This window comes from Diprion similis, chromosome 13 (genome assembly GCF_021155765.1).
Source record: "Diprion similis isolate iyDipSimi1 chromosome 13, iyDipSimi1.1, whole genome shotgun sequence".
In the NCBI taxonomy this organism is placed as follows: Eukaryota; Metazoa; Arthropoda; class Insecta; order Hymenoptera; family Diprionidae; genus Diprion; species Diprion similis.
The window spans coordinates 5724022-5738105 of NC_060117.1; the positions used below are offsets into that span (position 1 = coordinate 5724022).

Below are 14084 nucleotides of genomic sequence, written 5' to 3' on the forward strand. Positions count from 1 at the left end.
CCGAGTTAAATGTAATTTATTTTTACTATTATCAAAGCTTCCGCAATTTTACACATTAATTCACAAAGGTTTTGCTTTACGCAGCAATAATGTCAGGTTATTGTATTCGTATAATTAAAATTACCACTTTTTGCGCCAAAATACATAACCTGGAGTTATTTTTACGTAGATTGAAAAAGTTTTCGAACACACGAATTCTGTTCGGCATTGCATATGTAAGGAATTTTCGCATCAGTGCTGCGCTGATTTTGATATTTCTAAAAACAAATGACATGTTATTCGGTCGGTAAATCCGTGAATAATTTTTCTCGCCAAATCCGTTCTTCCGAATTCACAGTTTGCGAGAAACACACGGTGATTACACCCTCTTCTTTGGCAATAGTAAAAATGAGCGTTATTCTACTCAGTCGGTAAAAACGGACTATAGCATCCTCTTAAAATCGTTGGTCTCCCTGACCAAATCCGTTCCTCCGAATTCACAGTTTGCGGGAAAACACACGGTGATTACACAGTCTCAGATAATAGTAAAAATCAGTGACATTTTACTCAGTCGATAAAATCGAGCTACAACATCCTCTTAAAATCCTTTATCAGTCACACCAAATCCCTTCCTCCGAATTTACAGTTTGTGAATAAACATACGGCGATTACATCCTCTTCTTTGACAATAGTAAAAATCAGCGTTATTTTACTCAGTCGGTAAAAACGAACTTAAAATCGTTGGTCTCCCTGAACAAATCCGTTCCTCCGAACGATTTACAGTTTGCGGACAAACACCCGGCGATTCCACACTCGTATTATTACCACCGTCGAGCCCTCGGGGTGGTTTACAAAAAACGAAATACAGAAAAAAAAAAGAAAAAAAAAAAACGAAGAACATCCGATGGAGTGATGGAGTAGTTCGGTCCGGCTGACTGATGAGATTCGAGCGAATATTTGCGAGCGTGTGTTTTCGATCTCGTACGTATACTTCCAAGCCTTTAACCGGGATTCGGGGTTATTTTGGCTCGTGTGGTTTCAACCCTTCGTTTGATTTCGCGGCCATCCCACGGGAACACTTAGTTTGTACCCACAGTCTGGTCACACCGACACACTTTCCCGGAGTAGTTTCACCTGTTTTACTCCAATGGCCGGTATCTCGACCTTTGGTAACGGCAAAGTAGGTACTCGTCACGCCATTTCTGTGCCTCACTAATCGCTGTCCAATAATGTTGTGTGTTTACTAGGGTGATTTTTTTTGAACGACTATTTTTTTTTTTAGTCCCCATCGAAAATTTTGTTCTATATGTCGAACAAGTAATTCCCTAAAAGTTATAGCTCTTAATATTAATATTAAGTACTCGCCCAGGGTGTGCAAAGATTTCTCATATAAACTACACGTGAATCGAAGCGTTTTTTTTCAAATCTCTACAACTCTAAGGACTTTTATGATATCACAATGGCTTGGTCGCAAATTATGCGGAATTGAACGATCTTCAAAAGTGTTTAGAACGGCGTAAGTGCAACTTACATTTGTGAGGTGGTACAGGGCACTAAAGTTGATTTTTACCCAAGCTTCCCCTTTTTTTCGCTGTTATCTCCAAAATGATTAACTGTTCCAAAAAAATGTAAAGAACAACTTTGTTGGAAATTTGATTTCCTACAAGAAAGGTCCTTTAGACCAAAATGCTCAGATTGATATTTCTTGAGATATCGGAATTCAACTTACTTGACGTATAAAATTTTTATTTTCTATTGAATTTAACGTTTTAATCTAATATAACCAATAAACGTTGTGGTTTATTGAATCAAACGTTTTGAATTACTAATATTCCAATGGAATAGATCAAATGGATCGAATTGAATCGAAAAAAATCAAATTCCAATGCAATATCAATAATTTAAAACGTTTGATTCGATAAACCATAAAAATTTTATACGACAAGAAGTTAAAGTTCGATATCTCAAGAAATATCAATCTGAGCAATCAGGTCTACAGGACCTTTTTTTTGTAGAAAATGAAATTTCCAACAAAGTTTTTCTTCACATTTTTTTGGTAAAGTTTATCATTTCGGAGATAACAGCGAAAATCGGAGAATTTTGGGTAAAAATCAACTTTAGTAACCTGTACCATCTCACCAGTGTAAGTTGGACTCACGACGCTTCAGACACTTTTGAAGATCGTTTAATTCTGCGTAAATTGCAACCAAGACCAATGTGATATCATAAAATTCCACTAAGTTATAGAGATTTGAAAAAAACGCTTCGATTCACGTGTATTTTATATGGAAAATCTTTTCACGCCCTGGGCAAGTACTTAATATTAATATTAAGGGCTATAACTTTTAGGAAATTTTTTGTTTGACATATAGAACAAAATTTTCGATGGAGACTGAAAAAAAAAATAGTCGTTCAAAAAAAATCACCCTCGACTGTTTACACACAATCGCTGCATGCTCTTATGCCAAATGCCGCAATATCATCCTGCGCATGATTCTCACCAACTGACAAGTAGGTATCCATCTCTCACCCGTCATCCCGAACCCTAAAACGTTTACTCTTCACCTCCCTGCCTAGCCGACCGACCATGTGGTTGTCATTGTGCCACATCATGTCATTTACAGACCCGCCACACTCCCGTCAACTCTCCTAGTCATCCAGCTAGCCTCGACTTCTCTGGATCCGAACTGCATCTCTCGGTTCTCGGAGAGATGGAAACGACATGTTTTGGGGTTTTTTTTTACTTCGCTTTTTCACATTTCGTTCGTTTTTCGAGTATTCAAAAATTCGATACTGCAAGTCAATTATTAGATAATGAAATCGTGAGGGTAAATCGACGGTCTGAAAATTTTTTACTGTATACCTAAACCCTAAATGTATATGCATCTTGATATATATATATATATATATTTTTTTCTCATCCCTTAAGATTGAAAGAAGTGGTTGTTATCAGTTTCTTTTTTTAATTATACCGTTTCAAAATGTTCGGTTGAATTACTAACGCTAATCACGAACAATTACTTTCACCGATCGCTGAATCAATCGAGCAGGAAATTCCGCGTGTTACGGATTTGGACGAGGGTGATTTAACTTTATTAACGATGACAAGGTTTTCACCCCGCAGCTGCTGCACAGGAAATAGCGAAACGATTCATTCTTAAAATTAGGACGAGCTTAGGATGTCCAAAGTTTTGAGACGCACTTTAATTAGAAACCAATATACGTTCGCATGCTGCACAATTTAGGGTGGTCCTTATTTGGTAGTCAGACATTTTTTATCGGGACTCCCCCAGATTTTTTTTAAATCGTTAAAAAAAAATCTGCGTAAAGTTTCAAGCCTCTGCGTCAACTTGAACACGTGCCTCTAAGCTCCGAAAGTCTTAAATATAAAGTACGTGTAGTTTTTAAAGCGTAAAAATTGTCAGCAAAAACAGATTTAGGGTTTAAAAAAAATTCGGTTCACGTGGGAACTTACTGAATTTACTGAATTTCTTTTTTTTTTTCTTATTATTTTCTTTTCGTTTTCATTTGCAATAAGCGAAACTACGATCTGACGACGGTGAAAAAGTATTTCAATGCGAAAAAGCAGACACGTTTAACATCAAACACGTTGCGTGTGAAATCCGCGGAAACTTTATCTGGGGGTAAAGGAAATTCCATGACAAGGTTTAGCCTCTTTTTCTTTGAAGAACCGCTCTGTGTGTCTCTCTCGCCAATGAGATGTTTTGAGCTAAGATTCGAGCCGGATAAATCTCAGGATTCTTACAGGATGATTCGATTACCATATAAAGGCTTCTTCTCGCCTTTTCTCTGGCAAAGCGAGAATTGTACTCGACATTTCACTCACGGCATGGACTGTACATTGAAAGTAATAAGCGAAACACTCTCTTCGATCCTATTCGTTCAACTCTCTTTCTCTCTCTTATTTCGCTGAAAATGATCCAATTGGTTTCCGCCTGTAGCTAAAAATTTAATAAAATACGAAACTTTTCCGTCTCAGTAAGCTTAGAACATGAAAGCTACTGAGTTATAATTAATAATTTATACGTAAAATTTATGCCGATATTCATTGAGGGAAGCGATGCGTTTTTTAAGAGATAAATTTTAACTTCATCGTGCTATAAAATATTTTTGTAAAATAGCCGACGGTCTTACCGTTATACCGACGCTTTGCATCACTCTGAGGAGGAATCGATTTGGGGTGAATAACTTAGCAGCCGTCTAATGGGGTAAATATGGAAATATGGAATATTCTTACGGTTACTACACAGCTTGCTTTTATATATTGATCAGAATCATGAACTTGATTAATTTCACAACCAAGCGAGAAATTTATCTCATTCAACTTGTTTTATTATTTCATCTTGAATTTTCTACGACGTGATTCTTCATCGGATGGAATGAAATTTCGGTGAAAAAATTAAACCACAGAATCGGAATTTGTAAAAAAAAAAAAGAAAAAAAAAAGGGAAATAGAAAGTTTTTAATATTAATATTAAGAGCTCAAACTTTTACAGAAATTTTTCTTTCTTTTTTCTTTTTGCACGGCGACTAATGAAAAAAAAAGATTCATTTTTTTTTTTGAGTCTCGTCTGACGAAATGTTAGTTTTTGATGTTTTAAGAGCCCACTCCAAAGGACAGTTGAAAAAAATTTTTTTAAGAGGTCGCTCCAAATTTTTTAAAATGTCAAAAACCGTCAAAAAATTAAATGAAAAAAAATTTTCATTATTTTGTTTGATTTTTAATTCATGTCGTGGTGTATTGCTATCTATTCTTTGTTACTAAATTAAAGAAAAAAAATGTATAAAATTTTTATATGAATATTAAAAGGTTGCTCGAAAAGATCTGAAGAAATGCACTAAAAAATTGAAGAAAAATTATGAGAGACCTTTCAAAGATCAAATTTTGAACTGAAACTTTCGGAAACTAATTTTTTTTTTGTCTATAAAATTATACCGTAACGAGAAAGGAAGTTAAAAAAAAAAAATGGTTTTTTGACGATTTCTGACGTTTTAAAAAAATTTTTTTGAACTGTGCTTTGGAGTGGGCTCTTAAAGCATCAAAAACTAACATTTTGTCACACGAGACTAAAAAAAAAAAAAAAAACGTCGGTTTTTTGCGCCACCCTAATATATATATATACACGTGGGAACAACAAATCGCATTTTTCATACCAGGTTCGAATTCCTTGGAGAATTTGACGGCGTGAAAAATGCCTCGCGAGTATAAATTCACTTTTATGATATCTACCTAGTCGTAAATTCATCTACTATTGGTAAAAACTGTGCAATTTCGTACTCTTCCGAATCGATTTTATTTTCTTCTTCTTCTTCTTCTTCTCCTTCTCCTTCTTCTTTTTTTTCCATTGAATTCGAATTTTCCACCGCGATACTGAAAAAGCCACCGTGCGTTCCATGAATGGTCCGAGATTCATCGATCATCCAAGTCTGAAGCCAAGTTATGAATGTGTGTTTCTGTATATATGTAACGTGCAGGTAACGTTCGAGATCCTTTTCCGAGATTCTCTCGTTGCGACAAGTGGAATGGAATGCCTTCGTCGTTGTGCTTACAGTTGATGTATAAACTCCCGCTTTGCTGATCCTCCTGAAAATTTGACATGAATCCTTCCATGGATCTTAACCCTCAAATTCTCTGCGGAACCAGCGTCATGCTGCTCGTTGGAGTGGCGTTGGCAGGCAGGGTTTTCCTCTTTCACAATGATCGCCTCTCTACTGAGCTGGCTACATTACTGCTCTGGAAGGGTGGTATGACGGAGGATTTTCTTTTTGCAACGCTCAGCTGCTGAGCCTCTCGCCACGACGCCGCTATAACTTCGGATAATGTAGCCCATATACATCGAGGCAGGCCTAGAATTGAACAGTGCCAGGACTCCTATCCTCGGCAGTCAAGGACAATACATTTTCAAAGATCGGCGCCAATCTGGTTACCAAAAACCACAATCTGCGGCCCGTTTTTAGTCACGTGACTCCCTCAGAGTGGTACAGACTCGGTTTACGATCGTAGAATGATTTACGTTCACAGCAATGTCATAGTTCCTTACTCCTCCATCAAAGGAGGCACATGACACCGGATGTATGAGGAAATAGGGCCAAGGGATTTCGTCGGCTTTTCGACCTGTAACTTTTAATTACTTGTCACCCATCTCATGGTCCAGATACTCTTCTATTGTATGTACATACATCAGCTTTAGGTTCACAGTTGAATACCTAAATTTGACAATCGTCAAGATGGCGGTGATCGATTTTGTTCCTATGAGTAAAAGAAGAAACTTTGACCACATCAGAAAAAGTTCTTCTACAAGTTCTTTTCTTTTTTGTTATGGTAGGTATTACCAAGTTAGATTCGGATCTACCCGAAAACAGATCCAATATACGCGATACGAAAGGATTCGATGTATATGATTTTCTCAAATCGAGCTTCTACAGTTTGACTGACTGATCACTTTTTCTGCTTTTCATAAAGAAAGTGGCTTTAATAAATATCTAATAACTTTGGGGTGACATTTTTGTGTCTAACTATAGCTGCAGGAAACCAAAGTGCGAGTTTAGATGTTTGGATAGTTACTCGTAAAACTGAAGAGCTATCGCCATGATTTCTGACTCGACAAAATTACAGAGAAACTTGAAAAGGGACATAGCAATTATCAAATCCCGGAAAAGCTTGATTGCAATCTATATATATACGTACGTCTACAGAATGTTTTGTCCAGAATTGCCGCACTAAGTTTGTAAATCCGAGGCAGATTCTCTGTACAGATATTACCTGCAAACTGAGAGGAATGTGTTAATGCGAGTTTCCCTTCTACTGCTTGTTCAGAATCTGTTCATGACCCAAACAGCAAGCGGCGCATCTTGTTTGTCGGTTCGTCGCAAATCCCCCGCAGGCCAGTGGATACTAACGAGAAGAGAAACATTTCGGTAGAAAATCTTGAGCAAGTTGAATTTGCAACCTTAATTATGGTACATCCTTAGAAAATTCTGATCGATGTAATTCTACATCATTTCCTGGATCGTCACGAACAAGCCTTAGGTATTCCGGATTTGTAATTGGCAAATGGATTTAAAGTTTCTTTATCTCTCTCACCAACAAGTAAGAAAATTTCATTTCATTCGAGTAAGTTGTAAATTTCAATGAATGTGCGGGGAGGGGAGGGGGGGGGGGGGTTCACGGAGTGGAAACGATGGCTTCCGCCTCGAAGTATAATTAGTTTAGAGCACGTGCAGACTTCAGGTATTTCATCTCAGTATCGAGCTATACATGAAGCAACGTCGTAATGTGATGAAGGTATAAGAATGTAGGAATATGGATGGCAGTAGAGTGCCGATGGCGATAAGTTTTCTTTGAAAAAGTCAACTTTTCATCACTCACAAACATTCTTTTGACTTATGACATCGAGAAACCTGTTCAAGATGTGTTTTAAACTTTTCGAACTTACTACACTGCCATTTATTCTGAAATAGGAATTTGAAGAATTGACTTGCTTCGGACCTTTAAAGGGGTATTTTGGTCTAGAAATTTGTAAAATTTGATTTTTTTTCTTCATATTTTCAAAGTTTAGACCGTCAAGAATAAACCTCTTAGAGGATTTTTGGAAATTCTTATTATTTTCAGAGTTACAGTTATTTTCGTGACGCGGTAACTGAACCGATCTGGTCGGAACGAATCTTTCAACGCGTTTTTGTCGGAACTACTTTTTTCGATGCTGTTGACATGATATTTCAAGTTCTGATGTACCGATTTACTTAAAATTTAAGCATGAACTTGGAAAAAAAAAATTTACCATTTTCAAAAATTCGGACGGGTCAAGAAACAAGGGCAAAGAAAAAAAAAAAAATTTTTTTTTCAAATCGTCGGCATTTTTGGAAATTTTTTTTTCTTTTTCTCTTACCGTGCTCCGGACTATTGACACGTCTTTACTAATGAAAGAATTTTTTTGGATTTTTTGTTTCGGAACACTACAAGAGTAAAAATCATGTCGACCATGACGCGCTTTTTTTTTTTGTAGCCCACATTTTACCACCCTGTAACTTTTTGTATTTTTGATTTCTGTTTTTTTTTTTTTTGTATTCTTGAAACATGAATAAAGGTCTTGTGAAAAAATGGATGGTAAAAATGTTTGTTGTTTCTTTTTTATCTCACTTAGAAAAATGCCTAAGGTTTAGGTCTCTAGACCAGAACACCTCCTTAATAGCACCTTTTCGAAAGATGTCTGAAGAAAATATTACGTTGTCATTGGTTTTGATTATCGTGAAAAAGTTTTTAAGCCGGAATTGAAGATTGATGGAAGGAATTTAGGAATTTGGAACGCCAACGTTTTCTCCTCAGCGTCATATCGATTTATGATTTGACTTATTCTGTGATATATAAGAAATGGTCGTTACGATAACCCTAAGACTATAAAAAAAGATAGCGGCTGTAATGCGATGTTTTCATGTTTCGCCTCGCTGTCGATGGTTTGATGCGTTTCGTGAGGTCAGTAAATTGGTTCGTTCGTCATTAGGAGAGACTTGAGGCCTTTCGGTGAGTAGGGTGAACTGCTATTTCGAGTAGCAGCAACCTTCTACGAAATGAGCCAAGCCTCTGACCTACAAACGTATAGCTACGGGATCTATAGCTCTGCACACCATTGATTGACTCTTGAGTCACGTAGTGCAAACCGTTTTTCCCACTCTTTTCTCAATAACTAATGATCAAAGATTTATTATTCAATCCCGACAAGATCGAAGACACCGCGTTTCACGAGCTCTGTCAATTTAGGGATCTTCACTGATCTTTGATCACGTTCCTTATTCCCGAGGGTAAACTTGGACCAATTTTCTTTTTCAACTTCTATAATTCATTGGTTTACAAACAGAGATCGAAGAGTGCCCATTAAATTTACAAAATTCAATGCATAGGGGTAGTTTTTACTCTTCTTACGGGTGCGAATAGATGGTACTGGGATTTGCAACTATTCTCGGTCTAAAATCCTACGATCTGCAAATAAATTTTATTCGAGAACACCGTTTGAAACAATGTCGATAATTCAACCAGTTTTCGCCCCATTTTAGGGGTTCTTTTTGATTTTAGTCAAATTTTATCATCAGATTCGTAATCAGCGTCGAAAAATACATCGGAAATGTATAGTCACCTGCGTGAATGGAAGGGTTGACCAACTTCAGTTCACACATCGGAAACCGTCTCTTCCTGTTACCAACAAAATTCATTAATTCATCGGTATTAGTAAATTCCTTGTAATTCAAAACTCCTTCAAATCCTTCAGATGCATGAATTTTCACCAATAAATATGGTGCGTGCCATAAGTATTAAACAACTGTTTGAAGATCTGATATCTATATATGACATGCGGAGGTAATTCGTCCGTGAAGCAACTATTGATTTTACCAAGTCACGAGAAAAAGCAGTGGGATTTGTAGAGTGAATAACAAAGGTTCATGCAAGTGATTTTATACTCTTACAGGCTGAGGAATTAGGACTCCTCGGATCAAAGGCGTAAACTTTTCTCCTCGTTCCGTACAAAGAGATCATACAACTTTGATCTTAGTCCTCATTCCATAACTCAAAGCTCCAAGATGGTTGTGCGAACCCAACCGAACCTCGTGCGGGATCATACACGAATGCAAAATAGCTTCGAGCAAGTTACCGAGTACTCATTAATATTCGAGGAATGTTAACTCGGTCGGTATGTCACAGCTGTGACTGAAAATCTGATTATTCCCAAGAGTATAAAGAGACTTTACACGCGGCTTTTTATTTCCACGGAATTTCTTCCCTTTTTTTCATTCTCTCCGACTACGAGGATACGACTTGATTCATTTTCTGCACTCCAAGGTTTCTTCTCGGGTGTCGAATCGCCAGATCATCGATTCGGTTATAAGAAACCGGAAGAAAAGGACCTTTAACGCATCGGTACCCGGGCGTTTAGTTTCGCACAGCATGGCACCAGTTATGGAAACGCGGATAATGGAGCTACTCTAATTTTGGTCCGGATGCTTAATTTCATTTGGTTAAGCCAGGAGGGATTGGTTCTGCGAAATTACTGGATTACTCGGGAATCCCCAGAACACGTTTGCTCTCTCTCTCTCTCTCTCTTTGCTCCCTTCCTGCCTCTCTATTCCTCTCTGATGACCTCCGGCTCTGTGTTTTAGAAAATACCACCCAAGCCCTCAGCTCACTACCGCTAGCTAGACACTTTGGCTCAAACTCTGACTCAGTCAGGTCAGCACTTGCATTAAATCCCAACTGAACCCTTTCAGCGTTGAGATATCTAGAAGAAAACTAATTTCGCGATAAGTATCGCTTCGTCAGATTTCACCAGGAAGAATTTAGTTATCGGAAATAAATGTACTTTTGCGTTTATACTCGGGTGATAAATTTTTTTTCGGGAAACAGTTCTTTCGTTCGTTCTAGATCAATAATTGCATATCTGTAAAAAATTATTTCTTGTGGATCCTCGGTACAACAGAAGGAATCGTAATTATTACGCTGGTTAAACATGCCGGTTTCACATCGGCAAGTATGTACATTAGGGTGGCGCAAAAAATCCGACAATTTTTTTTTTTTAGTCTCGTGTGACAAAATGTTAGTTTTTGATGTTTTAAGAGCCCACTCCAAAGGACAGTACAAAAAAAATTCTTTAGAGGTCGCTCAAAATTTTTTCAAATGTCAAAAATCGTCAAAAAATTAAATTAAAAAATACATATTTTCAGTATTTTGTTTGATTTTTAATTCATGTCGTGGTGTATTGTTATCGATTCTTTTTTACTAAATAAAAGAAAAAAAAAATTATGAAATTCTAATATGAATATTAAAAGGTCGCTCGAAAAGATCTAAAGAAATGCACCAAAAAATTTAAGAAAAATTATGAGCGACCTTTCAAAATTCAAATTTCGAACTGAAACTTTCAGCAACTTATTTTATTTTGTCTATAAAATTATACCGTAACGAGAAAAAAATTGAAAAAAAATAATCGATTTTTGACGATTTCTGACATTTTAAAAAGTGTGGAGTGACCTCTTAAAATTTTTTTCTTGAACTGTCCTTTGGAGTGGGCTCTTAAAACATCAAAAACTAACATTTTGTCACACGAGACTCGGAAAAAAAAAAAAAAATTAGTCGGTTTTTTTGCGCCACCCTAATGTACATACTATCTCGTTCGTAAAAGATTATACATTGACCAAGCCATTGAGAGCACTCACGTTTAATCGGTGGCTGAAAATATCCGGCCACTTGAAAAAACTCGCTATGCGTCTATGAAAGTTCCTCGAGTATGTAGTACAGATTGAAATGAGCTGCAGGGATATGAAAAGTGTTCAGGTTCCAATGACGGCTTCAATTTCAGAAAACGTTGCAGCCATTCGTTAAATGGAGTTCCGATCCTTGATAGCTTGCAATGCATGATTCAAAAAGGAAGTTCATAACATTACAAAAAAATCATCTCCAACTAACGACTACTTGGTTTTCTCTTGATAAAATAGTAATCTGTCGAATCGAATGATTTTCGAGACGACGATGACGAGGATATAACGCGAAATCTTAAATCGTCTGGTTTGATCCATCTTCAACAGTTTCTTGAATTTTTTTGTTACAGTGCAGCAGCAATGCGGTTAGATGCTTCGCCGGAGGACCAAGAAGAAGCAACGAGTCCCAATGTCCGATGTTGCAGAAGGTCGAGAAGCACACCTCGTCGGGAGCGGCGTCGATGCCGATGGCGACAAAGTCGACGATGATTCGTAACCACTTGAACAGCACGTGCAGCGTGACTAATTCGCCACATCGTAAAAAGCTGCGCTTCCAATTGGCCAAGGAACGCAAGGCGAGCACCACGTTGGGGATAATAATGAGCGCTTTCACCGTCTGTTGGCTCCCGTTTTTCGTCCTGGCATTGGTCAGGCCGTTCCTCAACAAGTCCAACGCCATTCCGAACGCGCTTTCGAGTCTCTTTCTCTGGTTGGGCTACTGCAACAGCCTTCTGAACCCAATAATTTACGCGACCCTGAACAGGGACTTCCGGAAGCCCTTTAGGGAGATACTGTACTTCCGTTGTGGGAACTTGAACCACATGATGAGGGAGGAGTTCTACCAGAGCCAGTATGGTGACCCCGTTAACAACCATGTGACTAGGGCTTGCGACATGGAGGGTGGTGGACGTCTGGAAAGCCACGGCGTCGAGGCGCTCGACGTTGCTTCCAACCCGGCAAACGAGAGCTTCCTATGATCCACGTGGAACGCTTTGTCGATATACGAGCTGAGCGATGCCGTGAGAGATAACAACGAGGATTAGCCGCGTGATTTTTGCGGCCCAGAACACGTGGCCGAACACCTTATTCGGGATGGATGAATAATCCTTTTCGATGAGGAGGACGCTGATGATGATGATGATGGTCCCTTTGGATGATGGGGTCTGCGAAGGAAATTGCGGATTCTGACTAGATACAAAAATGAACAAACAAGAAGAATAAGAATAAGAATAAGAAGAAGAATATGAGAAGCGGGAAAAAAATTGTGAGGAAATTGTGAAAAATGAAGGTATGCCGAACGGCTGTGATGTTCAGGCGGCTTGTCAATAAGAAGATGGATGACCGACGCCCCTGGCGCCGGCAGTAAAAAAGGGGAACCCATACAAAGAGTGGACAGTGTCGATGAGAGATGATGAATGAAAAGAGAGAGAGATAGAGAGAGAGGGAGATAGAGGGAGAGGTAGAGGGAGGTCACGAATGGATATAAAAAAAAAAATTTCGAAAAGTGAGAAAAGTAATCGTGATCGAAAGGTCGTTTACCGTACTGTGTGTTTTTATAAATGTGTCGAGGCCTTACGATTTCATGCTTAGAAATTGTTTGCGAAAGATTTTCTTTCCATCATTAAATATTGCGAGTCACAATTCACCTTGCTGACGAGAATTGATCGAACAATCCCCCCCCCCTGGATTTGAGAAAAATTTCTGCGCAAATCGAAGTTGCCTCTATCTATACCTGATTATAACAATAAAATGAAAAACGGCAAGGAAAATGTCGGTGAGTGGACAAAAAACAATTTTTTTCCCGTTTTTTTTTTTTTTTTTTTTTTTCATTTTTTTTCCTCCCTCGATCGTATACAAGCCGTTTAGCACGTAAACGTTTACCTTGAATTTGACGTCATCTATAGATGTATACAATATTGCAGTTAAAACATCTGGCCTGTGGAATGAAAGTGTTTGAACCGTTATGGGTTATCCAAGCAATATACAAAGAATATACTATATACATTGAAAAAATAATCGTCCATAATGAAAGTTGGTGTTATATCGGCTGGTGAGAAGCGATGCTGAGCAGATAACGAGGATCCGCGTTTATTAACCCCTGACCGGCAATGAGGGTAAAATTTCATCCCCTAATCCCTCCCCCCTAAAATCTTGTACTCTTGGTGCAGACTGTAAGGACTAAAACCTCGAGTTTTTGAGTTTCAACGTTAAATTTTTTTTTATTTAGTTCAACTTAATTACTTTCATAGTTGAACCGTTTTATGCGAAATTGTTTGTACTTTGATGGAGTAATGAGAAAAAAAAAAAAATAGAAAAAAAATCTCGCCAACTTTATTGCGAGCTGATTGATATTCGAAATTAATTTTTATTGTATATTTTTTTTAAACTCATTGCCACGAGAGGTATACGGTTTTCATGTTTGCCTGTCAGGGGGGTTAAAATCCGGAACTTAGCAGTGAACGAGAAATGAGAATAAAGTAAATAATAATGAATAACACTTGAATAAAAAAAAAAAAGTAGGTACTATCGATTTTATCCGCCATTAGAAAACTGCAATACTATATGACTCGGGGGACACGGATGGAGGGAAAAAAAAAATTGTGAAACATTCGATTACCGGCCGATAAATAGTGCAGGACGTTTGTGTAAGGGCGGAAAAAAAAAAAAAAAAAAAAAACAAACTTCCATTTTGAGTTTTCTATGGAAAGAAACGCTGTTTGACGTGTCAATAAAGATTATATCCCATGTGCGTGACACAAAATCGGCAGGCAGACTACGACGAAGGGTGAATGCCTGAGGTACGACCCTACGGCCAAGTATTTCGATTCTTCAAAAAGAAAAAA

At 37.8% G+C, this 14084-nt stretch overlaps 1 protein-coding gene across 2 annotated transcripts in view; it reads left to right on the forward strand.

The window, feature by feature from the left end:
• Window positions 1-12601, forward strand: part of LOC124414268 (5-hydroxytryptamine receptor 1-like) — a 97798-nt gene extending 85197 nt beyond the window's left edge. For both annotated transcript variants that reach the window (XM_046895285.1, XM_046895286.1), the window contains exon 7: window positions 11592-12601. In XM_046895285.1, coding sequence (XP_046751241.1) covers window positions 11592-12218 — 627 coding nt within the window. In that variant the 3' untranslated portion in view covers window positions 12219-12601. The remainder of the gene's footprint in view (window positions 1-11591) is intronic.
• Window positions 12602-14084: the final 1483 nt, after the last annotated feature.